This window comes from Pyrus communis, chromosome 5 (genome assembly GCF_041283825.1).
Source record: "Pyrus communis isolate YQ-2024b chromosome 5, ASM4128382v1, whole genome shotgun sequence".
In the NCBI taxonomy this organism is placed as follows: domain Eukaryota; kingdom Viridiplantae; phylum Streptophyta; class Magnoliopsida; order Rosales; family Rosaceae; genus Pyrus; species Pyrus communis.
The window spans coordinates 22,510,429-22,538,239 of record NC_142569.1 but is presented as its reverse complement, the minus strand read 5'-3'; the positions used below and the strand labels follow the sequence as shown (position 1 = coordinate 22,538,239).

Below are 27,811 nucleotides of genomic sequence, written 5' to 3'. Positions count from 1 at the left end.
CACCTTTGTAGAGGCTTGCTACTATGAAGAGTGACAAGGTGCCCCTGCCTGCTAAAGTGGCACCAAAACTCTTTCCCACTGCTATCGAGACCAACTCGTTTGCTGAGAAGAAGGAGATTGCTTGTGCAGCCAATCACCAAGTCTGTTTCTGGGGAAGTTGCTGAGATTTGTACGCTTTTGAAACCAAATATGCGTGAGGACATGGATGTATATGCCAAGTTTGTTAATGACGTCAAAGGGGTTGTTGACCCAAGTTCCTTCGTGAAGCATACGATTGGGTATAGGATGATTGCTCTGCTGGCCATGATGCAGAAAACGGTGATTTTGGTAGCCGAGTCTATGCTTCTTGATCAAGAGGATACTAAGGCTACCAAGGAAGTGGCAAGAACTGTGGCAGCTGAAGCTTACTCCTCATCCCAGAAAGTCAAGAAATTGGAATCTGAGCTTGCGGCTTTGAAGGGGTCTAATATCTATGCCCCCACTTCTCTGCAACTTGAGACCGCTCATCAAGAGATCATGGATTTGAAGACTAGGCTTGACGCGATCCAAGTAAAGTATGAAAGTGCAGAGAAGGAGATTGAGTGTTATATACCTTAGATTCAAGATCTTGAGTGTACCATCTCTGAATTCCACTCCGCTGCTTATGCAAAGGATGAAGAACTAATCGGTGCTTACAACCAAGTGATCCACTTCAAGAAAGTTATTGATAGACTTGAGCCTCAAGTGTTGGAACTCTAAGGTGCCTTGAAGATCAATGACAATCTGAAGAAAGAAATGGATGAGCTGTAGTGGGTTCATACTTGTATGCTCGAGAATAATGAGCAGTTGAAGGATGAGAAGGCTGGGTTCGAGGCTTCGCTTACTCAGAATTAAGTCGACTTCTACAAGCTGGGTTTTGTAGTTTATCTCTTTGGGCGGTCATCCAACCTTGAGTTTTCTAGTAAAGCCTTCGAAACTTTCTTTATTTCTCTGGAAGACCTTCTCGCCTTTACTTTTGAGTCTTCCATTGGCAAAGTAGTCGGAGAGGTTGGTGCCCACGCTAGGGCAGCTGGGGGCGAAGCGTCGGATGGTGCTGCTACTAATGGCGTCACTGCTGCTGAAGGTGTGGCGACTGAGTAGTTGTGGGATATCCAAGCTGCTGAAGAGTAGTCTTCTAAGCAGCCTTTAGGATTTTCTTTGTTTTCCTTGTTGCTTTTGTTTTGTTTAAACTCCTTCGATCTTTGCTAGTTGTTTATCAATTTTGCTGGAAAATTTAATAAACTTGTTTTCTTCGCTTTTCTCCATCTTCGTTTCTTTTGTTCATGCCCTAACCTTTAGACTTTATTGACCAGTGGTAGGCGTGCTGCTTTTCTATTAGCAAACAGGCCTACGTGAAATACACAGCCGTAAGAGTTGGTGTAGAACTTTTGCAAAGTTACTAGCCATAGGGTTGGCAGCCGGATGCCTTACTTACAGAAACAGACATGTCCGCGTAACCACTAGGCTGTTAACATTGGCTTTCTCCAATTTTGTAGGTTGCGTAGCAAGTATCACAACACTTTAGGACTTGGTGCAGGTTGTTCTGCGCTCGGCAATGGTGAAGCTTATCGACTACGTAGCATGTCGGCAGTGGATAAAGCTTCGTATATGCACGCTAGCTTGTTTAACCTTTCACAAGAATATGCAGTTGTATAAGTCTAGCGTGGCTTTACTGCTCGAAGGGCAACCCGTAGACCGTCTTCCGAAAACTATAGGCTACCTTAATGCATTCGGTAGCAGCTTTAGGTTTCTGGGGTAGCCATCCATAGGGCGTACTGCGTAATGTGCCCCCTCTGTCTCTAGGGCCTGGTTCTCCGCAGATTAGGCCAAGAGACCCAAAATCCTTCAATTAGCTAAGCCTTGAAAAAAACCATTGTGGCTACTTCTAGGAATCCCAGCACAAGCCATCGTGCATCTAGTTATACTAAGGCAACCCAGCTCATCTACGTCTGGATATTCAGAGTGTAGAGTTTGTCCTCCCACTTTGGATAATAAACCCATGTGGGTGTCAGGGAATTAGTGTACCCTCTCCCATTGGAAAGTATGGTTCATCCCTCAGGAGGTGAAATTCCTGCAGTGAGTCCCTAGGAAGGGTGCGATCTCCTTTTGAAGTGCATGAGAGATAAGTTGTTGTAGACATGTAGTCGAGCCAAGTTGTAAATTACTTCTGAATTCCTCATTGAAAAACAAGTGAAACGTACGAATAACTTAACTGTAAAGACTTCATAACAACTAGATAGTCCTCGGCTTACGAGGTGGTGCCTGTTGAGCTACTTGGGTCTTCGAGTCTTGATATAGTGGGAGGTCACACATGGTACTTCCTTAGGTTGTAGGCGTTCCATTGCTTCTCGATCTCTGCTGATATTGTATAGACCTTCCCAGATGAGATCCATCTTTTTAAAGCCTTCTCTATGGGCAATGATGAAGGCTTTCCTTAAGACTAGATCTCTTGGTTAAAATTGCCAGATTTTGGCCCTTTTATTGTAATTGGAGAGGAGCTGCTGCTGGAAGTCTGCGATGCGAGTGATGGTTTACTCACGCTTCTCCTCTGCCAGATCTAAACTTGTGGCCATCTCCTTACTGTTTTGCTCAATGTTTGGTTGTAGAGTACTGATGCTTAGCACAATAATGTTGGGAGGAATCATTGCTTCCGAACCAAATGCCAAAGAGAAATGAATCTCACCGGTTGCTCGTCTTTTGGTGGTGCGATATGCTAATAGACATTCGGGGAAATCATCTAGCCATTTTCCCTTCTTGTCAGTGAGGGATTTCTTAAGGCAGTTGAAGATCATCTTGTTGGATGCTTCGGCCTGCCCATTGCCTTGAAGATATCTCGGCGTGGACATGTGCTGCTTGATGCCATACTTTTGGAAGAACTTTGCCAAATCTTTGCCTATAAATTATGGGCTGTTGTCTATGATGATGGATTGAGGGATGCCAAATCGGCAAAAGATGTTCTTCTATATGAAGCGTTATATGTCTGTCTGAGTCGTGGTTGTCATGGGCTCTGTTTCTACCCATTTAGTGAAGTAGTCGGTTACCATGATCATCATGCCTCTGCCCCCAGTAGCAGGAGTCGCAGGTTCTACCAGGTCGATTGCCCATTGCATGAATGACCAAAGACTCGTCTGCAGGTGTAGCTTGCTGGCATGCAGTGCTGGTATCAGCTTGTAGGGTTGGCAGCGGTCATACTTTTGTACTAACTCTTTAGCATTTTGGTGCATGGTAGGCCAGTAGTAACCTGTGTTAGCCTTCTGTGCTAAGGATCGACCTCCGGAATAGTTTCCACAAACGACTTCATGGATTGAGCTTAGAACCTTCACGTCATCGAGAGGCGCTAAGTAACGGAGATGTGGTCTGGTGTAGGATCTTCAGATGAGAATTTCATTCCACATGTAGTAGCGTGCTGCCTTTATTTGGAGCTTTCTAGACTCCAACCTTTCCGTGGGGAATGTGCCATTAACTAGGTAGTCTATAATAGAACTTTACCAATTAGGAAGTGTAAATCTGAAATGCCTTAAGCTGCTCGTTTACCTTTTCTAGGTATTGCGTCATCCTCGGATGTTTTGTCGTTTACTCCCAGTAGTTTAGCTGATGATTAGCTAGGAATCGGAATGAATTGCGAGCTTCTTCATCGCCAAGTCTTTTGCCATTCAGAGACCTGCTAGTAGGACCTTGTACTTTGCTTTGTTGTTGGAGGCTTTGAAGCCTAGAGTGATCGCTTGCTCGAGTATTGAACCATCTGGGATGACGATGACCACGCCTGTTCCCAAACATTTGTAATTAGATGCGTCGTCAACATGCAAATGCCAAAAGTCTCCATCGGATGAAGCAAGCATGGCCAAGGTATGCTCGGCTGCTTTCGGGGCGTCGTTGAGCCACTCTATTGTGTCACCTAGGCTAGGTGTGAATTCTTCTATAAAGTCTGCTAAGGCTTAGGATTTTATCATTGTGCAGGGTTGGAAACTAAACCTTATTGGCCAAGTTTCAATGCCTACTTCATTACTCATTGAGAAGCGTCCGGACCATATAGGATTGATTGTAGAAGATACTGAGTCATGACGATGACTGTATAAGCTTCCGAGCCGCAATAACTAATGCCAAAATTAATTTTTCGATCTTCGAATATCTTGTTTCCTCATCGAGAAGAGCTTTAGAAGTGTAGAATACCGGTAGTTAGGGCCCTAACTCTTCTCGTATGAAGGCAAAGCTCACTACTACTTCGACGACTGCCAGGTAGATGTATAAGTATTCCACTACTTCCAACTTAGATAGTAAGGGAGGTGATGTAAGATACTTCTTCTGGTTTTGGAAAGCTCTTTCGCACTCTTCATCCCATCTGTCTCGGTGTACCCTTTTGATGGCCTTGAAAAAGGGCTTGCAGCGATCGATGGACTACGAAAGAAAACAGTTGAGGGCAGCTGCTCGTCCGGTTAAGCTTTGGATGTCCTTCAAGGTATTGGGAGATTTTATCTCTAGGATCGCTCGAATTTGCTTGGGATGTGCTTTAATTCTTTGTTGGGTTACTAGGTACCCTAAAAATGTGCCTGAAGATACTCTGAATGTGCATTTGGTGGGGTTGAGCTTCATCTTGTACTTTCTGATGATGTTGCAAGTTTCCGCCAGGTTGTCGATGTGGTATGACCGCTGCTTGCCCTTCACCATGATGTCATCGATGTAGACTTCCATGGTTACCCCAATTTGCTTCTTGAACATCATGTTTACTAACCTTTGGTACGTGGCTCCCGTGTTTTTTAGGCTAAAGGGCATGACTTTATAGTAGTAGGTTCCTCGCTCGATCACAAATGCGGTTTCTCCTTGTCGAGCTCGTACATGGCTATTTGGTTGTAACCAGAATATGCGTCCAAGAAGCTAAGTAGTTGGTTCCCTAAAGTTGAATCTACTAGTAGATCAATTCAGGGAACTGGATAAGGATCTTTTAGGCATGCTTTGTTGAGGTTGGTGTAGTCTGCGCAAACCCTCCATTTACCCTTCTTTTTCTTCACGACTAGCACAACGTTAACAAGCCATGCTGAGTGTGCTACCCTTTCTATGAATCTGGCCTCCAGTAGCTTGTCAATTTCTGCCTCGATGATTGCTACTCTCTCGAATGCAAAATGTCTTCTCTTTTGGATCACTGGCTTGGCAGCGGGGTCGACATGCAGCTAGTGGCAAGCTATCTCGGGATCGATGTCGGGCATGTCAGAAGGTGACCATGCAAAGATATCTCAGTTTTCCCTAAGGAAAGTCATGAGTTCTTCCTTCTCAGCTGGGCTTAGACGCGAACTGATTCTAGCCATCTTTTTGGGCTGCTGGGGGTCAAGAATGATGTCTTCGACATCCTCTTTAGGTTTCCATCCTATCTCACATGCTTGGGCGTCATCTTCTTGACCCACTTGCTGTAATTACTATTTGGTAGCTTCTTCATCCTCTTGGACCTCGATAGCCTTTATAACGATAAAGGTCTTCTTCTTTGATTCATTCAACACTTGTACAATGCATCGTCGAGATGCGGCCTAGTCAGATCTAATATCTTCGACTCCTCATCCTGGGATGCAAAATCAGATCTTTTGATACTTGACGGAAGTGACGACATCGAGCTTGATCAACTAAGGTCTCCCAAGAATCCCATTATAGGGAGATGGGTTGCTTACTATTGTGAACTTCTGCTTTGAGACAACTAATGGTGTTTTCATGTCAAGTGTGATGTGATTGATGGTAGTCGAGGTGTGCCTATTGAATCCAGTAAGCACCTCCACTCGGCGTATGATTGTGCTTTCCTGGCCCATCTTTTGAATGACTGAGAGTTGAAGTAGGTTGACTGCACTTCCATTGTCAACCATTATTCTGTCAACCATGGCAAAGTAATGAAATCAACACTTAGAATTCAACTTTTGAGTACAGCACCCAACATTAAACACAAAGGGGAAATTCGTACAACTTTAGGGTCAAATTCACATTTTTGGACCCTTTTCAACAACCAACATTTGTGTACTCTTCTTTTCAACCTTTTTGTTTTTCTTTTTCTTTTTTTTTTTTTTCTTCTTGAACGAATTTTTTTCTTTTTTTTTTTTTTTTTTCTTTGAAACATACGCGCTACTTCATTGGATTCAAAAGAACAAATTCTTCCCCCATACTTGTTTTTCTGCAAATCGTAGATCAGAAGGAATTCCCCATAAGTCATGCTCCAATATTCTTTAAGAACAAGGGTATGGATATTTCTATACTAGGCTAGGTAGGGATAATGCAGGCTAACAATGAAAATAGGCTAAATAAGGCTCAAAAGGGTTAAACCTACAATACATATGCAAGGGATAAGGCTTTTTGGCTATGGTGGTAACTAAACACCTTCATCTTGTTATTTGTTATGCAATCAATTTTATGCTTTCATTGAAACAGGCATGAGTTCAAGTATTTAGAACTAAAATGATGAAAAAGCATTCTAAGTAACAATCAAGCAAAGAAATAATGAGATCAATGATGCGAAAATAGTTAAACACACAAATTAACCCTATGGATGACAATTGTAGTAAATGAGCAAATAGGGATCGTTCTAGACCGGGGATTAACTAGGGATGCTAATCAATGTGAAATTGACTCAAAAGACTCAAAACAACACAAACACACTCAAATCTGCCTAAAAACCACTTTCTGGGCAGATTTGAGCACAAACACAAATTTGGACGAAATTAAGTAATAACTTGACTCAAGAACGTAAAAACACAATATAAAACACTAAACTAACTCAAAGAATGTAAAACTAAACACTTAAAACATTAAAACAAACCAAAAGACTCAAACATCACCCAAAACACTCAAAACTGCCTTAAAATCACTTTCTGGGCAGTTTTGAGCACTTTGGTGAATCTGGACGAAATTGGGAAATAAAATGAATCAAAACACTTAAAAGCACAAACTAAATTGATTTCTAACTAAATTGGACATTAAAGTAAAGGGGGATTAAGGTTTTGACGAAGTTAAATTAAATAAAACAAGTTAATAAACTAGGCAGATTGTATAAACGGATTTGAGAAACAAGATGATGGATGGATTAGTTAGAGGTCCATTCTCCACACATGACACATTTATATATGAATCGATTCTCCAATTGCTTTTCATTATCTATGATGCTCAACACCCCAAGTTAACCGTGATGCACTAATTAACTCTCAAATTTTCCTTATGTTATTGAATTGGATGATGCATGCGACAATTCAAATCATTCTCCAATGGTTCTCAACATGAATGCATAGAAGAGATACAATGAGAGATCATTATGCTCTATGAAAATTATAAGTGTTGACGAGGCAATTGTAACTATGAATGCATGATACTTTTGCCAAGAATTCAATTAACGCGGTTGTGACTAGCAACCTTCACTACTCATGTTTATAAACTTGTGACGATTAGGTGAAACTCGTTTATAAACTAGCATCGAGTTTATGCATGAAGACTAAGTATGCATCCCTAATCAACATACAAAAACAAGTCTTTAATAAACATGATAATTGAATTGCAATCACAAATTAACAAATCACAATTGGAAGAAATCAATTCATATTTCAAACATGTTCATGGCTTCAAACTTTCCCCTAACTAATTAGGGGTTTAGCCACTCATGATTACAACAAACTTAGAGAGTAATAACAAAGTAAACATTGAAAACAAGAATCGAAGTACACCTAAAAATTCCAACAACTCAATCTTGAATTGTATGAACGTTTAGGCCTCTTCTCCTCTAGTTGCTGCGGCACAAGGGGTTTTGGTGAGTTTTGGGGGTTATGGATGATGTAGAATGATGTGTTTAGGGTAGGGATGGATGTAGGGGAAGGCAAGGAGTGTTTTTGGGCAGAAAATATGAAGAATGGTGAAGTATGGTAGTGCTAGAGAGAGAGAAGGAATTTCTGGCGTGAATGAATGTGTATGAGAGATGGTTTTCTGAAATGGAAGAGTGTGTAGTTTGTGGCTGCAATGCATGCTTATTTATAGGTGAAATGGGGGGAACATGATGACTAGGAATTAGGTGGAAAGCTGAAATGGTGATGGGAGATGCATGTGGCTGTTTGTGCATGTGATTAAAGGGTGGAAATGCATGTGCTTTGACAGAAATGAAAGGGAATGCACGGTTTTGGTTGATTTCTGGTGGTTGTGAGGTGGAAATCTAGGTGGAAATGCATGTGGATTAAAGCTATGTGAATGATTAAGGTGAATGTGCATGAGTGCATGTGAAATCTGCCAAGATGCATGTGTTATGAAGTGGATTTTCTGCAAAGGCAAGGTGAATGTGCATGTGATTAAATTAAAAGATGGAATGCATGTGAAAGGTTGGAGATTGAATGTGTGTTGGTGTGATTGAATGATTAAAGTGCATGTGGCTGATTTATGAAGGGGAAATGCAAAGGGGAAATCTGGAAATGGGATAGGAGCCACGGCATTGTGTGGTGTTTGTTTGAATGTTTGCAATGATGAAATGGATGGGAGTGGTTTGATGAATGAGTGGATGGAATGATGAAAGAATAAAGGGAATGATGAAAGGGGAACAAGTGCATGTGGCTGCAATGATGGTGTTTTGCACGGCAATGATGGAGAAAGAAAGTGTGGATGCATGGTTGTGTTGGTGATGAATGTGAACTCTTTGTTCTTCATTTTCATTCCTTTGGTCTTCAATTTCGTCCATCTACTTGGCTTTAAGCATATGCAATCCATTCCAATCTCTAATTTGCTCCAAAAGGCTCCGAAAGGCATCCTTTTGCATCCTTAGCCATATGAACCTATAAACACACGAAAATGACTTTAAACACTAAATTAAGTAAGAAAACACAACATAAATGCATAAGAACTAGCTAACTAAGGCGCATAAATATGCTTCTATCAAATTCCCCCACACTTAGCTTTTGCTAGTCCTCGAGCAAAACAAAGAAACAAAACATAACCTAAACCTTCCAACGTTCACCTCAGGGATTTCCAATGGTACATGACAAGTTAAAAATCATCATCCCCACAGATTTGAGTCATCTTTACAATTGAAAACATACTTAATCATAGACACCACTTACTAGTTCACAATTAATCGATTAAAAGAATGTTTTGAATGTAGTAACATGCCTTAGAGAATTTGCTCAATCCTTACAAGATATGCACTCAATTTTCACTCAGATTTTCTAACTACACACCCTATACTAGTTATATGTGAGAAGATTGATGTAAATATGAAAACGAATGCTCACATATACGTATAACAAAGAACGCAATTTATGGAGTTAATAAGCATGTTTAGAAATGATCTCATGAATGGAATGCTACTACTTAGATGCGAGAACCAATGACCATATGCTCATACCAAATTCAAACTCCACAAATTGAAACACATAACACTCAAGAATGAAGTCAAGGGTTGTAACGGGGCTTGGGGTAGTGGTTAACAAAGAAAAGATAAGGAGAACAAGCGTTCTTCAAGTAATAGTAAGCAAAGTAGTGTACTTAAGACTTAGAATTCATTTAGATTGCAGAAATTAACTTTAAAACACAAGGGGAAGACTTAGACAACTCCTTAGGGCCGAATTCATTGTTTTGGACCCTTACTTCAACAAACAATACTTTGGAATTCTTTTTCACAACTTTTCAACTCTTTTTCATACTTTTCACGCCTTTTTTTTTTTTTCTTTTTCTTTTCTTTCATGCCGTGCCTATGGCACACAAATTCTCACACAAGAACACTTCCCCCACACTTGTTTTCTGCCAACATAAATCGAAAGAAATTCAATTTGAATCATGCTTTACTAAGCTTTAAGAACAAGGGTGTGGATGGTCCTAATCTAGGCTAGGTGAGGATAATGTGGGTTAACTTAAACATAAAATGACATGGGATACACGGCAATATGGCTAAGGTGGTGGTCACTACACAACTTCATCTTGAATCTGTGTTATGCAAATCAATAACATGCTTTGAATGAAATGGGCATGAGTTCTAGCATTTGGAACTAAATGATGAAACGCCTCTAAGTAGTAACCAAGCAAAGAATAATGAGATCATGCAACGACTTAGAAAACAAAAATGCACAGATTCTAACTCTCCAAATAAACGTTTAGGCTCAAGTCTCACAAGGTTGTAGCGTTAATTTGAGTTCCTTCCTTCAAGCATGTTACAAAAACTGATTTTTTTTTTTTTTTTTTTTTTTTTTTTATTTTTTTATGATTGCATGTGAAGTCATAAGTTATAACCACAACCAAGCATACACAAAGAGTAAATCAAACTTTCATCCATGTTAATCACTCTCTTTAACAGCCATGTAATTACAAACCGAATCCTCATCATTGTGTTGGAAGGTACCCTAAAACAAAAACAAACACACAAAAACACTTTGAAAACAACTCTTTTTGGGTTTTTAAAACAAATTTTTCAAATTTTTATGTGATTTTCGGATTTTTACTTCAAAACACACTAAAACACACCAAAACTGCTTAAAAACACTTAAAAACAGCAAGGAACAAGTCTATAAGTAAAGGGTGATAAAATCCCATGAATTTGCATAAAAAACACTTAGTTACCCCCCCACACTTAAATCAAACATTGTCCTCAATGTTTCAAGCATAAAATCACACAAAACACAAAGAAACACACAAACAGCAAGTAAAACAACTAAATAGGCAGATTCGAAATAAACAACAAAGTGAAGGGTTTAGGAACGCAAATCTGGAATTGGAGTGATTCCTTGAGCTTCCTTTGTTGAATTGCATGGGTTGCCTCCCAAGTAGCGCTTTCTTTAACGTCTTGCAGCCGGACGAAGACACGTTCATGCTCCATTAGAGCCCACGGCATGGAGTGGGGTCTCCTCCACGACATGCTCCACAAAGTTCTCATAGTATGGCTTCAATCTATGTCCGTTCACCTTGAACTCGTGGCCACTTTTTAAGCTTTGGACTTGGACTGCACCATGAGGAAAAACATTAGTAACAACAAGAGGTCCAATCCATTTAGAACGTAACTTACCAGGGAATAACCGAAGTCTTGAATCAAAAAGCAACACTTTCTGCCCCTTGGAGAACGTTTTGGTACGAAGCATCTTATCATGATAAGCCTTCGTCTTGTCCTTGTAGATGCGAGCATTCTCGTAAGCCTCGTTCCTAATCTCCTCAAGTTCATCTAATTGGAGCTTCCTATGAACTCCAGCAGCGTCTATGTCCAAATTGAAGGTTTTCACAGCCCAATGTGCCTTGTGCTCTAACTCAACGGGCAAATGACATGGCTTACCATATATAAGCCGAAAAGGTGACATGCCAAGGGGAGTTTTGTAAGCCGTACGATAGGCCCACAATGCATCGTCCAAGCGCAAACTCCAATCTCTTCTTGAGGGTCCCACGGTTTTCTCTAGGACTTGTTTGATCTCCCTATTTGAAACCTCCGCTTGCCCATTGGTTTGAGGGTGATAAGGTGTGGAAACCTTATGAGTAACGTTGTACTTCTTGAGCAAAGCTTCAATGGTGCGGTTACGAAAGTGAGAACCCCCATCACTAATTAAAACTCGTGGCATCCCAAACCTAGCAAAAATATTAGATTTCACAAAATCTGCAACAACCTTAGAATCGTTAGTACGGGTGGCTTTGGCTTCCACCCATTTGGAAACATAATCGACAGCTAGCAAGATATAAGTGAAACCAAAAGATGGAGGGAAGGGGCCCATGAAATCAATACCCCACACATCAAAAATTTCCACAAATGAGAGAGATTGTTGTGGCATTTGGTCCTTAGGCCCTATGTTACCTGTTCTTTGACACTTATCGCATGTTAAACAAAACATTTTAGCATCTTTAAAGAGATTAGGCCAATAAAATCCAGATTGTAACACCTTTAGGGCTGTCCTTTGGGTGCCAAAATGTCCCCCACATGCATAAGTATGGCAGAATGTAAGAATGGAATTAAATTCAGATTCGGGCACACATCTACGCACAATCTGATCTGGGCAGAATTTCCATAAATATGGATCATCCCAAACATAAAAACGTGCATCATGAACAAGTTTATCACGTTGGAACTTGTTTAGGGTACTAGGAACTTGCTTAGACACCAAGAAATTGACCAAATCGGCATACCAAGGGGTTCTTACCTCAATGGACAGAAGTTGCTCATCCGGAAACGTTTCTAAAATGGGGGTGGACTCTTCCTCACGCACCATTCTACTTAGGTGGTCAGCCACCACGTTTTCACACCCTTTCTTGTCTCGGATTTCAAGATCGAACTCTTGAAGTAGGAGCATCCAACGAATGAGTCTTGGCTTAGCCTCCTTTTTGGTGAGAAGAAACTTCAAGGCTGCATGGTCAGTGAAAACAATTACTTTAGTACCAAGAAGATATGATCTAAACTTATCTAAAGCAAATACAACCGCCAAGAGTTCTTTTTCGGTTGTAGAATAATTCAATTGAGCATCATTTAAAGTGCGTGAAGCATAATAAATAACATGTGACTGTTTATTTTTCCTTTGACCCAAAACAGCCCCAAGTGCATAATCCGATGCATCACACATCAATTCAAAGGGAATGGACCAATCCGGGGGAGTTATGATGGGTGCCGTGGTGAGTAAGTCTTTTAGATGCTTGAATGCCTTCTCACACGCCTCGTTGAACTCAAAAGACACATCCTTTTGGAGTAGGCGGCATAGGGGTTGTGCAATCTTGGAAAAGTCCTTGATAAATCGTCGATAGAATCCTGCATGGCCAAGAAAAGAACGGACCTCTCTAACCGACGTAGGAGAGGGTAAGTGACGTACAAGATCTATTTTAGACTTATCAACTTCAATTCCTTTTTCAGAGATGATATGACCCAAAACTATACCTTGTTTAACCATAAAATGACATTTTTCCCAATTCAAAACAAGGTTAGTTTCCATGCATCTTTTCAAGATTAAAGTGAGATTATGCAAACAAGCATCAAATGAGTCTCCAAACACACTAAAATCGTCCATAAATACTTCAATTATCTTTTCAACATAATCAGAGAAGATACTTACCATGCATCGTTGGAAAGTGGCCGGTGCATTGCATAAACCAAATGGCATACGACGATATGCAAAAGTACCAAATGGACAAGTAAAGGTGGTCTTTTCTTGATCATCCGGCGTTATGACAATTTGATTATAACCCGAATAACCATCAAGAAAGCAATAAAAAGAATGACCGGCTAACCTTTCAAGCATTTGATCAATGAATGGCAAAGGGAAGTGATCTTTCCTTGTTGCGGCATTTAGCTTTCTATAGTCAATGCACACCCTCCAACCGGTTTGAATGCGTGTAGGCACAAGTTCATCTTCTTCATTCTTCACCACAGTCACTCCGGATTTCTTTGGCACAACTTGAACCGGTGAAACCCAACGGCTATCCGAGATAGGATAGATCACCCCACAATCTAAAAGCTTGATAATCTCCTTTTTCACAACTTCCATCATTGGAGGGTTGAGCCGGCGTTGAGCCTCTCTGGTTGGTTTAGCCCCCTCCTCTAAAAGTATGCGATGCATGCAAGTTGTAGGACTAATACCCTTTATGTCGGCCAAGGTCCATCCTATGGCCGTCTTGTGCTCTTTCAACACCCGAATCAATTTCTCCTCCTCCATTGCTGTGAGGGATAAGGAAACTATGACAGGCAACGTCTCATTGTCTCCCAAATAGACATACTTCAAATGATCCGGCAATGGTTTAAGCTCAAGAATGGGTGCCTGAATCACTGAAGGTAACAACTTGTTAGTCGAAACAGGAATTGGACTCGGTTTTGGAGGCTTACCAAAGTGTTGTGGCAATGACTCAAGTGCAGCAACCATCTCGGCCTCATCTTCACTTCTAGGCACGGCAAAACCAGATTTTTGCCCAATTCCTTGTGCAATTGTTGTTTCAAGTGTATCCCTCTCCAAAGAATCGAGAAATTCCTGCGCCAAATCATCAATTATATCAATAGAAAAGCAAGAATGATTGTCCTTAGGAAATTTAATACTTTCAGAAAGATTGAAATCAATGACTTCCCCATCAAATTCCATCGTTAAAGTTCCTTTAAACACATCTATCTTGGTGCGGGCTGTTTTCATGAAGGGCCTCCCTAATAGAATCGGTAATGGGGTGGAATGGGGTGAATCCTCCATGTCAAGCACGTAGAAATCCGCTGGAAAAATCAAGTTATCAACCTGTACCAAAACATCTTCCAAAACACCCTTTGGATATGCATTAGAACGATCGGCTAATTGAATTATCACACCATCATTTTTAAGCTCACCTAAGTTCATAGATGCATAAATAGAGTATGGCATAACATTAATCGAAGCCCCTAAGTCTAACATGCATTGTTCAAACTTAGTATTACCAATAACGCACGGAATTGTAAAACTACCCGGATCTTTGCATTTAGGGGGTAATTTCCTTTGTAACACAGCAGAGACATTTTCACTTACCTGGACCACCTCCTTGTTTGAAATCCTCTTCCTCGTTGTGCAAAGCTCTTTTAAGAACTTGGCATACTTAGGGACTTGCTTGATTGCATCAAGGAGCGGAATGTTAACTTGAACTTTCCTAAAGGTTTCCAAAATGTCCTTTTCACTCTCCTCCTTCTTTGATTGCCTAAACCTGCTAGGAAAGGGCACGTTTAGTGGAATGGAACTTGACAAAGTCGAATTTGGACTTACCTTAGGCATATTGGACGGTTTTGGCACAATAGGGGGCTGCGGCAAAGATTCTTTCACCCTTGCCGTGGCCTTTATTCCTTGTTCCTCCTCTTCTTGCAGCAACACGTCCTCTTCTTGACTTGTTTTGGACGTGCTTGGGGTGGTTTCGACCTCCTTACCACTTCTCAACATGATTGCCTTGGCAGATTCGAATCCTCCCCTTGGATTGACAACGGTTGAGCTAGGGAGCTTGCCTTTGTCTCGGAATTGTCCTACAAATTCCGCAATCTGCCCAATTTGTTTCTCCAAGTGATCCACCCTTTTGTCTTGGTTTTGCATGGCTTTGGTTTGATCCTCTTGCCCCTGAGACAAATTGGTAAGTAATTTAAGAAGTGTTTCATTGCCCAACGACGTACCTTGATTGTTTTGGGCAGGTTGTGCTTGGTTTGGATTGGGGCCGAATGGCTTGGTGTAGAACCCCGGGGGTTGTTGTCTAAAGCCTCCTTGTTGTTGAGGTTGTTGAGGTTCCCTCCACTTGAAGTTTGGATGGTCTCTCCAACCCGGATTGTATGTGTTGGAATATGGATCATTCCTTGGTTGATTGTGGCTCGGAAATCCCATGGCATTTGCACTCTCCCATCCCCCATTCTCAATCAATTGAGGGCATTTTTCTGAAGGGTGTCCTTGGATAGAACATACACCACATACAATCGGTCCTTGTATCTTCATTCCTTCGGCCATCTGAGACACAATAGAAGTAAGATTAGCTATCTGAGATTGAATATCGGATTGAGAACTTACCTCATTCAAGTGTTGCCGTGGGGGGTCCCTTTGCCCAAGTCCTTCATATTGTTGTGCATTTAGAGCACGGTTTGCAATTAGGGTCTTGGCCGACATAGGAGTTTTGTCCACCAATGCACCTCCCGCCGAAGCATCGAGCATTTGCCTTTCAATGGGAAGAAGGCCCTCATAGAAATATTGAAGGAGAAGCTCCTCCTTCATTTGATGTTGAGGACATGATGCAACAAGGGCTTTAAAACGCTCGTAGTATGCCGGAAAAGATTCTCCTTGACTTTGTTGGATTCCGCTAATTTTCTTCCTCAAGAGAATGACTCTTGAAGTAGGGAAGAACTTCTCCAAGAACGCTCTCTTCATGCTCTCCCAAGAAGTAACGGTCCCGGGTGCCAATTCATAAAGCCAATCCTTAGCCTTTTCCACAAGAGAGAATGGAAAAGCTTTCATCATTAGAATGTTCCCATCGACATTTATGGGTGTCATGCTCGAACAAACAACCTCGAACTCCTTGAGATGCTTGTTGGGATCTTCCATGGAAAGCCCATGGTATTTCGGAATGTGGTGCAACAAGCTTGACTTCAACTCGAATTCATCGGTCTTGCCTTGGGCAGCCGCGGGGTATTGAATGCATAATGGTGCGGCATTGGCCAACCCCGAGGCCGAAAGCTCTTTAATGGTCCGATTGTCTGCTGCCATAACTTCTTCTTCCACACTTTCAAACTCAGATTCGGCCTCTGAACTTGAACTAGGTTCACTAGGTTCACTAGGTTCGGGATGCCTCCTCTTTCTTCTCAAATCACGTTCAAAATCGTCGTTAAAGTCCAAGATATGTGCATGCACAGTTTGAGAACTCCGCGTCATGCACTAGTACCTAAACCAAGAAAACAAAACAAAATGAGAAAACTAGGTAAATTACACTAAAAACTTACGGCAAAAACACAAGGGATTAGCAATTTTGCTAATCCCCGGCAACGGCGCCAAAATTTGATGCGAAAATAGTTAAACACACAAATTAACCCTATGGATGACAATTGTAGTAAATGAGCAAATAGGGATCGTTCTAGACCGGGGATTAACTAGGGATGCTAATCAATGTGAAATTGACTCAAAAGACTCAAAACAACACAAACACACTCAAATCTGCCTAAAAACCACTTTCTGGGCAGATTTGAGCACAAACACAAATTTGGACGAAATTAAGTAATAACTTGACTCAAGAACGTAAAAACACAATATAAAACACTAAACTAACTCAAAGAATGTAAAACTAAACACTTAAAACATTAAAACAAACCAAAAGACTCAAACATCACCCAAAACACTCAAAACTGCCTTAAAATCACTTTCTGGGCAGTTTTGAGCACTTTGGTGAATCTGGACGAAATTGGGAAATAAAATGAATCAAAACACTTAAAAGCACAAACTAAATTGATTTCTAACTAAATTGGACATTAAAGTAAAGGGGGATTAAGGTTTTGACGAAGTTAAATTAAATAAAACAAGTTAATAAACTAGGCAGATTGTATAAACGGATTTGAGAAACAAGATGATGGATGGATTAGTTAGAGGTCCATTCTCCACACATGACACATTTATATATGAATCGATTCTCCAATTGCTTTTCATTATCTATGATGCTCAACACCCCAAGTTAACCGTGATGCACTAATTAACTCTCAAATTTTCCTTATGTTATTGAATTGGATGATGCATGCGACAATTCAAATCATTCTCCAATGGTTCTCAACATGAATGCATAGAAGAGATACAATGAGAGATCATTATGCTCTATGAAAATTATAAGTGTTGACGAGGCAATTGTAACTATGAATGCATGATACTTTTGCCAAGAATTCAATTAACGCGGTTGTGACTAGCAACCTTCACTACTCATGTTTATAAACTTGTGACGATTAGGTGAAACTCGTTTATAAACTAGCATCGAGTTTATGCATGAAGACTAAGTATGCATCCCTAATCAACATACAAAAACAAGTCTTTAATAAACATGATAATTGAATTGCAATCACAAATTAACAAATCACAATTGGAAGAAATCAATTCATATTTCAAACATGTTCATGGCTTCAAACTTTCCCCTAACTAATTAGGGGTTTAGCCACTCATGATTACAACAAACTTAGAGAGTAATAACAAAGTAAACATTGAAAACAAGAATCGAAGTACACCTAAAAATTCCAACAACTCAATCTTGAATTGTATGAACGTTTAGGCCTCTTCTCCTCTAGTTGCTGCGGCACAAGGGGTTTTGGTGAGTTTTGGGGGTTATGGATGATGTAGAATGATGTGTTTAGGGTAGGGATGGATGTAGGGGAAGGCAAGGAGTGTTTTTGGGCAGAAAATATGAAGAATGGTGAAGTATGGTAGTGCTAGAGAGAGAGAAGGAATTTCTGGCGTGAATGAATGTGTATGAGAGATGGTTTTCTGAAATGGAAGAGTGTGTAGTTTGTGGCTGCAATGCATGCTTATTTATAGGTGAAATGGGGGGAACATGATGACTAGGAATTAGGTGGAAAGCTGAAATGGTGATGGGAGATGCATGTGGCTGTTTGTGCATGTGATTAAAGGGTGGAAATGCATGTGCTTTGACAGAAATGAAAGGGAATGCACGGTTTTGGTTGATTTCTGGTGGTTGTGAGGTGGAAATCTAGGTGGAAATGCATGTGGATTAAAGCTATGTGAATGATTAAGGTGAATGTGCATGAGTGCATGTGAAATCTGCCAAGATGCATGTGTTATGAAGTGGATTTTCTGCAAAGGCAAGGTGAATGTGCATGTGATTAAATTAAAAGATGGAATGCATGTGAAAGGTTGGAGATTGAATGTGTGTTGGTGTGATTGAATGATTAAAGTGCATGTGGCTGATTTATGAAGGGGAAATGCAAAGGGGAAATCTGGAAATGGGATAGGAGCCACGGCATTGTGTGGTGTTTGTTTGAATGTTTGCAATGATGAAATGGATGGGAGTGGTTTGATGAATGAGTGGATGGAATGATGAAAGAATAAAGGGAATGATGAAAGGGGAACAAGTGCATGTGGCTGCAATGATGGTGTTTTGCACGGCAATGATGGAGAAAGAAAGTGTGGATGCATGGTTGTGTTGGTGATGAATGTGAACTCTTTGTTCTTCATTTTCATTCCTTTGGTCTTCAATTTCGTCCATCTACTTGGCTTTAAGCATATGCAATCCATTCCAATCTCTAATTTGCTCCAAAAGGCTCCGAAAGGCATCCTTTTGCATCCTTAGCCATATGAACCTATAAACACACGAAAATGACTTTAAACACTAAATTAAGTAAGAAAACACAACATAAATGCATAAGAACTAGCTAACTAAGGCGCATAAATATGCTTCTATCAATCAAGCAACAACTTTAAAAAACAAGAATATCACGGATTAGTAACTCTCCAAACAAAGAATAGGCTCAAGTCTCACAAGGTTGTAGCGTTAGTTTGAGTTTCTTCCTTCAAGAATGTTACAAAAACTTATTTTTTTTCTTTGTGATTGATTACATGTGAATTCGTAAATGACAACTACAACTAAGTATTAACCAAAAAGCATATCAAACTTCCACCCATGTTTGTAACTTTCTTTAACAGCCATGCAATAAAACCAAATCCTCATCATTGTGTTGGAATGTACCCTAAGACACAAACAAGCAACAAAAACTACTCTTCTTTCTTTTCTTTTCTTTTTTGGTATTTGCTCAACTTTTTCGTTTTTTTTTTTTTTTCAATTTTTTTTTATGACACACAATTAACACTTTAAAACGGAGAATAACAATATTAGTAGTGATAGGTGGTGAAATTCGAAAATAAGTCATGAAAAACAATCTGTTTACACCCCCCCCCCCCCCCCCCCCCCACACACTTAAACCAAACATTGCCCTCAATGTTTCAAAAATAAACTTAAACAAGAAAGCAATAAAAGATATAGGGAGTTTTAACGAAAAGCCCACGGTACTACTCACTTTAACGAAAAATCACATTTTTACACTAAAAAGTCAAACCTGGTACTATTCACTTTACCCTTTATTTTGTCCTTATCGTTAAAACTCAAAGTTTTCAAGTCTTTTTCATTAGTTTTCCTTAAAAGATAACTAGCAAACAAGACAATCATGGCAAAGTAAAAACAATAAAGAGAAGGGTAAAAGAGAGCAAATATGGTTGTAAGAGCTGGAAATTCCTATGTCTTTTTATTTGAACACATGGGTTGCCTCCCAATAAGCGCTTGCTTTAACATCTTCCAGCCGGACGATACCTCTATCTAAGCTTCACTAGGGCCAACGGCATGGAGGGGTACATCCTCCACGACATGCTCCTCAAAACACTCATAGTAAGGCTTTAAACGGTGTCCATTCTCTTTGAATTCATGTCCTGTCTTTAAACTTTGAATTTAGACTGCACCATAGGGAAAGACATTAGTAACAACAAAAGGACCAATCCATTTAGAACGCAACTTACTTGGAAACAAATGAAGGCGAGAGTTGAAAAGTAACACTTTTTGCCCCACAGAAAACGTTTTACTTCGAATCATCTTGTCATGGGCAGCCTTTGTTTTCACTTTGTAAATGAGAGCGTTCTCGTAAGCCACATTCAAATTTCCTCAAGCTCATTCAATTGCAACTTCCTATGAAGTCCAGCGCCATCAATGTTCATGTTGAAAGTCTTGACTGGCCAATATGCACGATGCTCCAACTCAACTGGAAGATGACATGGTTTCCCATAAATGAGCCGAAAACGAGACATTCTAATTGGTGTTTTGTAAGCAGTGCGATATGTCCACAATGCATCATGCAAACGCAAGCTCCAATCCTTTCGAGTTGGTCCAACTGTCTTCTCCAAGATTTGCTTGATTTCTTGGTTGGAAACTTCGGCTTGGCCACTTGTTTGGGGATGATAAGGTGTCGAAACCTTATGTGTGACATTATACTTCTTAAGTAGTGCCTCAATGATCCTATTACAAAAGTGAGAGCCCCCATCACTTATAAGTACTCGCGGCATTCCAAACCTTGCAACTATGTTAGTTTTAATAAAATCTACAACCACTTTGGAATCATTAGTACAGGTGGCTCTTGCTTCCACCCATTTCGAAACATAATCCACAGCAAGTAAAATATAATTGAAACCATGTGAGGAAGGAAAAGGACGCATAAATGCCCTAAACATCAAAAATTTCGATAGAGATAAGGTTTTGTGGCATTTGATCTTTGGAACCTATATTGCCCGTTCTTTGACAACGATCACAAGTCATACAAAAATTTCTAGCATCTTTAAAAATAGTAGGCCAATAAAATCCACATTCTAGAACTTTAAGTGCTATTCTTTGAGCACCAAAGTGACCCCCACAAGCATAAATGTGACAGAAAGTTAAAATGGAAGTAAATTCTGAATCATGCACACACCTACGTATAATCTGATCAGGGCAATATTTCCACAAATAAAGGTCATCCTACACATAAAATCGAGCCTTTTTTTTAAGTTTATCATGTTGGTGCCTATTTATGGTGCTTGGAACTTGTTTAGACACTATATAATTCACATATCAGCATACCATGGCGCACTTACCTTAATGGTCAGCAGCTGTTCATCTGGGAATGCCTCAGGAATGGGTAGAGGGTCTTCTTCATGTACCAAATGACTCAAATGGTCAGCTACTACATTCTCACTTCCTTTTTTGTCTCGAATTTCCATGTCAAACTCTTGAAGAAGAAGCATCTAGCGAATAAGCCTTGGTTTGGCTTCTTTCTTTGTAAGTAAGTACTTCAAAGCTGCATGGTCTAAGTAAATTATGACTTTAGTTTCAAGTAAATACGAACGAAACTTATCTAAAGCAAACACAACAACAAGGAGTTCTTTTTTAGTGGTGGAGTAATTCAATTGAGCATCGTTCAAGGTCCGGGAAGCGTAGTAGATGACATGTGGCTTCTTGTCCTTCCGTTGTCCCTAAACAGCCCCTAAAGCATAATCTGAAGCGCCGCACATAAGCTGAAATGGAAGACTCCAATCTGGTGGAACAATGATAGGTGCCGACATTAGCATCTCTTTGAGGTGATTGAATGCCTTCTCACATTCCTCATCAAGTACAAATGGCACATTCTTTTGTAGTAGTTGGCACAAATGGTGTTGAAATCTTTGAGAAATCCTTGATAAGACGCCTATAGAATCATGCATGTCCAAGGAAGGAGCAAACCTCTCTCACCGAAGTGGGAGAGGGTAAGTAGCATACAAGATCTATCTTTGATTTATCAACTTCAATTCCCTTTTCTGAAACAATATGACCTAGACCTATGCCTTGTTTTACCATGAAGTGACATTTTTCCCAATTTAAAACAAGGTTAGTTTCAATGCATCGTTTCAATATCAACGTGAAATTATTTAAACAACCATCAAAAAAGTCACCAATGACACTAAAATCATCCATGAAAACTTCAATAATCTTCTCAACAAAATCTGAAAAGATACTTACCATGCATCGTTGAAAATGGCTGGTGCATTACATAAACCAAATGGCATTTGACGATAAGCAAAAGTACCGAATGGACAAGTAAAATTAGTTTTTCTTGATCATCTGGAGCTATAACAATCTGATTATATCTCGAATAACCATCAAGAAAGCAATAAAAAGAATGACCGGCTAACATTTCAAGCATTTGATCAATGAACAGCAAAGGAAAGTGATATTTCCTTATGGTGGCGTTGAACTTCCTATAGTCAATGCAAACTCTCCAACCTGTTTGGATACGAGTGGGAATAAGTTCATTCTCTTGGTTTTTCACCACAGTGACCCCAGATTTCTTTGGAACTACTTGAACTGGTGAAACTCAACGACTATCCGAAATTGGATAAATAACTCCACAATTAAGAAGTTTAATGATCTTCTTCACCACAACTTCCATCATTAGAGGGTTGAGTCAGCATTGAGCCTCTCGAGTTGGTTTAGCCCTCTCCTCTAGAAGTATGCTATGCATGCATGTTGTAGGACTAATTCCCTTAATGTCAGCCAAAGTCCATCCAATGGCTGTTTTGTACTTTTTCAACACCCGAACCAATTTCTCCTCCTCCATTGCCATGAGTTATGAAGAGACTATGATGGGTAATGTCTCTTTATCTCCCAAAAACACATACTTCAAATGATTCGGTAATGGTTTAAGCTCAAGAGTGGGTGCCTGAATCACTGAAGGTAACAACTTGTTAGTAGAAACGGAAATTGGAATTGGGATTGGAAGCTTACCAACATGTTGTGGCAAAAACTCAAGGGCAGCCACCTTCTCGCTAGTTGCTGCATGATTAAGCTTGTCCATATTGATTTTGGGTCCAATTCCTTTAGCAATGGTTGTTTCAAGGGCATCCCTATCTAGGGATTCAAGAAATTCTTACACCAATGAGTCCAAAACATCAATTGAGAAACAAGAATAATCATTAATAGGATACCTTATAGCTTAAGAAATATTAAAATCAATGACATCTCCATCAAATTCCATTGTTAACGTTCCCTTGAACACATCTATCTTGGTTCGAGCTGTTTTCATGAAAGGTCTTCTAAGTAAGATTGGCAAAGGTGTAGAATGGGCCGAATCTTCCATCTCAAGCACATAAAAATCAGTTGGAAATATCAAATGGTCAACCTACACCAAAACATCTTCCAAAACTCCTTTCGGATATGCATTAAAACGATCAGCTAATTGAATAATAACACCATCGTTTTTAAGCTCTCCTAGATTCATAGATGCATAGATAGAGTAAAGCATGCCGTTAATGGAAGCACCTAAATCTAACATAGCATGTTCAAACATGGTATTACCATTAACACAAAGGATTATGAAACTACCTGGATCTTTGCATTTAGGTGGCAGTTTTCTTTGTAAAACTGCACAAACATTTTCACTTACCCTTACCACTTCCTTGTTGTACAAAGCTCTTTTAAGAATTTAGCATACCTTGGAACTTGCTTTATTGCATCAAGAAGTGGGATATTGACTTGCACTTTCCGAAAGGTTTCTAAGATGTCTTTTTCATTCTTTTCTTTCTTAGATTGCATAAACCTACAAGGGAAAGGCACATTTGGTAGAATAAGGTTAGAATGAGCCGAATTTGGAACAACCTTACCTGAGTTTGGTGGTGTAGAAGCTTTGGGAGGCTGTGGCAAGGGTTGCTCTTCCCTTGCTATGGCCTTGTCCACTTCTTCTTCTTCAAGCATCAGCTTTTTGTCCTCTTTTTGGCTTTGTTTGGACATTTTGGGATTGGTTCCAACCTCTTTACCACTTCTTAAGGTGATAGCTTTAGCCGTTTCAAAACCTCCTTTTGGATTGACAATGGTTGAACTAGGTAGTTGGCCTTCTTCTCTGATTTGTCCCATGAATTCCGCCATCTGCCCTATTTGCTTCTTCAGTTCGGCGACCTCTTTGGCTTGATTCTGTAAACCCTGAGTCAAAGAGGTTAGTACTTGAAGAATTTTATCATTATCCAAAGATGAACCTGAATTTGGTTGGGCAGATTGTGGTGGAAGTTGTGGTGGTGCGAATGGCCTCTGATAGAGCCCCGGAGGTGGCTATCTATGTTGTTGAGTTTGTTGAGCCTCCTTCCACTTCATATTTGGGTGATCTCTCCAGCCCAGATTGTAGGTCTTTGAAAATGGATCATACCTAGGTTGATTTTGGGCTTGATAACCCACGGCATTAGCATTTTCCCATCCCCCATTCTCTATTAATTGAGGGCATTGATATGTGAAGTGTCCTCTCATAGAGTAAACGCCACAAGCAGCTGCACTTTGCACTTTGGATCCTTCAACAACCTGCGAAATAAGAGTAGAGAGATTAGCCATTTGAGTTTGAAGTTCTGAAATAGCACTTACCTTATTAACTTGACTCTGCCGTGTGCGGTCTCTTCCTCCAACTCCTTCGTATTGTTATGCATTCAAGGCTCAGTTAGCTATTAAGATCTTCGCTGCCACTGGTGTTTTGTCAACCAAAGCACCTCCCACTGAAGCATAAAGCATTTGTCTCTTAAGTGGAAGCGGTCCTTCGTAGAAATATTGAATTAAAAGTTCTTCCTTCATTTGATGTTGTGGGCAGGATGCAACTAAAGTCTTAAAACACTCATAATACGCTGGAAAGGATTCTCCCGGGCCTTGTTGAATTCCACTAATTTTCTTCCTCAAAAGAATAACTCTTGAAGTTGGGAATAATTTCTCTAAGAATGCTTTCTTCATGCTTTCCCAAGAAGTGACGATTCCAGGTGCTAATTCAAAGAGCCAATCTTTAGCCTTGTCCATAAGGTATCGTTTGGTATGCAGACGGGACGGGACGGAACGGGATGGGACGGGACAGGACGGAACGGAACGGAGCGGGAGCAAAGATGCCCTCGGATGGAAACAAGGAGGAAGAAGAAGGAGACAGAGTGGTTATAATTTTGTGTTCCACGGATGTGGAACGAGTCGTTCCAGGGGGGTGAGGTGGAACGAAAATTCACCCAAAACTCGTCCCGTGGAACAACTCGTTCCACCTGTTTTAGGCGCACCAAACGTGGGACGGAACGCCTTGTCCCACTCTGTTCCGTCCCGTCCCACGTACCAAACGGTACCTAAGAGAGAATGGAAAGGCTTTCATCTTCAAAATATTCCCATCCACATTAATAAGTGTCATACTCGAGCATACTACTTCAAATTCCTTAAGATGCTTATTTGGATCTTCCATGGACAGCCCATGGTATTTGGGAATGTGATGTAGCAAACTAGACTTCAATTTGAACTCATCAATTTTGCCTTGAACTGCCGCAAGATATTGAATGCAAAGAGGCACGGCATTGTCCAATCCCGAGGCTAAAAGTTCCTTGATTGTTCGATTGTTAACAGCCATGTCTTGTTCCTCTTTCAATTCCTCTTCAATTTCAACTTTAGATTCAAATTCGGAACTGGAACTAGGTGGACTGAATTCTGGCTGCTTCTTTTTCCTTCTCAAAGTTCGTTCAAAATCGTATCAAATTCCAATATATGCTCACGAACAGGTTGAGAACTTCGAGTCATAAACTAGTACCTAAAACAAAGAAAACAATACTAAACTAAATCAGAAACACAAGAAAAACACGAACAGAAACGGCGCCAAAATTTGATGTGGTATAAACTAGCACACAAATTGTAGTATGAGCAAGTAAGGATCATTCTAGGCTGGGGATTAGAAGGGATGCTAATCAACACAAATTAAACTTAAAAACTGAAAACTATGCTAGACTAACACAAAATAAGAACTGAGGGGGAGTTTTGGACGAATTTTAACAAAAATAAAGTAAATTGCAGCAAATGAATTAAGTCTTGTATGAGATATGGTGAAAGGCTAGCTAGAGGATTCTTCTCCACACATAAAACATATGCATACAAACCGATTTCCAGTTATTCTTTCTATAAACCATGAACAACAATGCCCCAAATTATTGTTGGACTCAACCATGAAGGCACTAATTAACTCTCAGATTTTCCTAAGTTCATTGAATTGGACTCAACGACGCAACCAAATTATTCTTCTCAAGTTCCCTAACTATGAAAAGGATGATAGAGATACATCTCAAAGATCATTAAATTCTGTGAACATCATAAGCATTGACAAGGCATTCGTAACTATGATAAGCATGATACTCCTGCTAGGAATTTACTACCTGAATGTTGCGGCACAATTATGTTTATATAGGGTAGGGTTCAGCTGAAACCAAGGAGGAAAGAGATTGAGTTGTTTGGATGGATTATGACTCCTAGAATCAGATGGGAAGTATTTAGAATAGGATAAGGACTCCTTTTTCAACTAGAGATAATATGAGATAATGTTGGATAAAGTGCGATAATGCTGGATAAGATTAGATAGGATAAGATAAGATGTGGATAAGATAAGGTAAGTTTGGATAAGGTTGGGTAAGATAATGTTTTTCCTTGTCTTCCAAGCTTCAATTCTGATTGCTCTAAATCTTGGCACATGTGTTAGACATGTTAAACACCTTCAAAACATCAAAAATGTCCAGCCCACTTGTTCTCCAAGCATGTTATCCATTCCAAGTCCAAAACTGCTCCAAATTACTCCATTTAGCCATTTATTGTCATCTTTACCAATTGGACCTACAATAATACGAAAATAATTTAAATTACGATAATAAATGGAAATTAACTAAATAAATGAAAATAAATAAGATAACAAAGGAGCATAAATATGCTTCTATCAATCTTTTCCATGAAGGGTGACCTGCTCATGTTGGTCATGTCCCATCGTAGTGCTTCATCGGCCCCTTCATTGCGTTGGAAATTATGCAATCACTCCTTGAGGAGCCTCTTTACCTCTTCCTGAATTTTCCTTTGTTGAGGTAGCAGAGCTCTTGGTTGCCTCTGGTCTTGACCTGCTGGTCTAGGCTGCTCTTCTACGTTCTCGGCTCGTCTATGTTGGGGCAGCAATGCATGTGGTCCATTCCTAGCAGGCGATGGAATTCTTCACAAGCTGCAAGTTGAACTTGAGCCAAATCAAGTGACTACTTCTCTCCGTTTGTCGTGCTGCCTGCTTCGATGTGATATGGAGAATGCTTTTTGCGGGCCTAGCCGCGAATAAATGTTTTGCCTAGAAGGCTGTTCATGTTGATTTTTGGAGCATTGCCCCAACTGTGAGTGTATGCTCGTTTGTGGGCCTAGTCGAGAGTCCACGCTCATTCGCGCCCTAAAACGGGAGTATACGATATCTAAAGGGCCCAATCTGGAGTGTATGCTGCCCAAACGCTTGGTTCGTGGCTGGTCGAGTGGTTGCTTACCAAGACGCTGCTGGTGAAGTTCTTCATCTACCCTTGTCCTACTTCAGGACACCTTGTCTGGGTCCCATTGGATCTCGGTGCACTGCAAGAGTTAATTCACCAAGGTCGTCTGTTATGCAAGGGAGCTCATCAACTCTATGACCTGTCGGGACAAGTGTTGTTCGCCATTTGGATTGGAAGAGCTTGGAAGGAATGCACCTCCTTGAGCAATGGAAGGGTAGTCGACTCTGGGCACGAGATTTGAGTTGGGAAATGTCAAATCTAAGGAGAAATGTGGTGAAAATGCCCCCAGCTCGATGGTATGTCAGGATGGTTGAGATAATCTTGGGCCGACTTAGGCTGCTTAGGAAACCACGGAAGCAAGTTGGGCCATGTGAGTAGGTTGGGCCACGGGAGTAGGCTACTTGGCGTGTGGTGCACGTGGGTGCAGGGTTAGGCTCGACTCGGCAATGCATTGGGCTCACGTTGGATTTTGGCGGCACGAGCTAATTTTCCTTGGGCTTGGAATGACACGGCTTAAGCCGTGGGCTTTGGATGGCACAACAAGCTTGGATGACACG

At 40.4% G+C, this 27,811-nt stretch overlaps 1 protein-coding gene and 1 pseudogene across 1 annotated transcript; one reads left to right on the top strand and one right to left on the bottom strand.

Annotated features, from left to right (window-relative positions):
- The first annotated feature begins 201 nt into the window (after window positions 1-201).
- Window positions 202-789, top strand: LOC148696996 (uncharacterized; annotated as a pseudogene).
- A 2,201-nt stretch (window positions 790-2,990) lies between these two features.
- On the bottom strand, window positions 2,991-14,141 carry LOC148696995 (uncharacterized). Its single transcript, XM_088693421.1, has 4 exons — window positions 13,824-14,141; window positions 12,065-12,377; window positions 3,680-3,781; window positions 2,991-3,289 (listed from the first exon to the last, which is right to left on the bottom strand). Exons 1-4 carry the CDS (start codon window positions 14,139-14,141, stop codon window positions 2,991-2,993), a joined length of 1,032 nt encoding a protein of 343 aa, XP_088549547.1.
- Window positions 14,142-27,811: the final 13,670 nt, after the last annotated feature.

What these genes read in the sequence shown, in the direction of transcription:
- LOC148696995 (XM_088693421.1), bottom strand. Translation starts at nt 14,141, where the DNA reads ATGGAGGATTCACCCCATTCCACCCCATTACCGATTCTATTAGGGAGG. An exon ending in GGTGTCTAAGCAAGTTCCTA is followed by an intron (nt 3,782 to 12,064) that starts GTACCCTAAACA and finishes GTTTGGGAACAG; the next exon opens with GCGTGGTCATCGTCATCCCA. An exon ending in GTACAAGGTCCTACTAGCAG is followed by an intron (nt 3,290 to 3,679) that starts GTCTCTGAATGG and finishes ACTATTCCGGAG; the next exon opens with GTCGATCCTTAGCACAGAAG.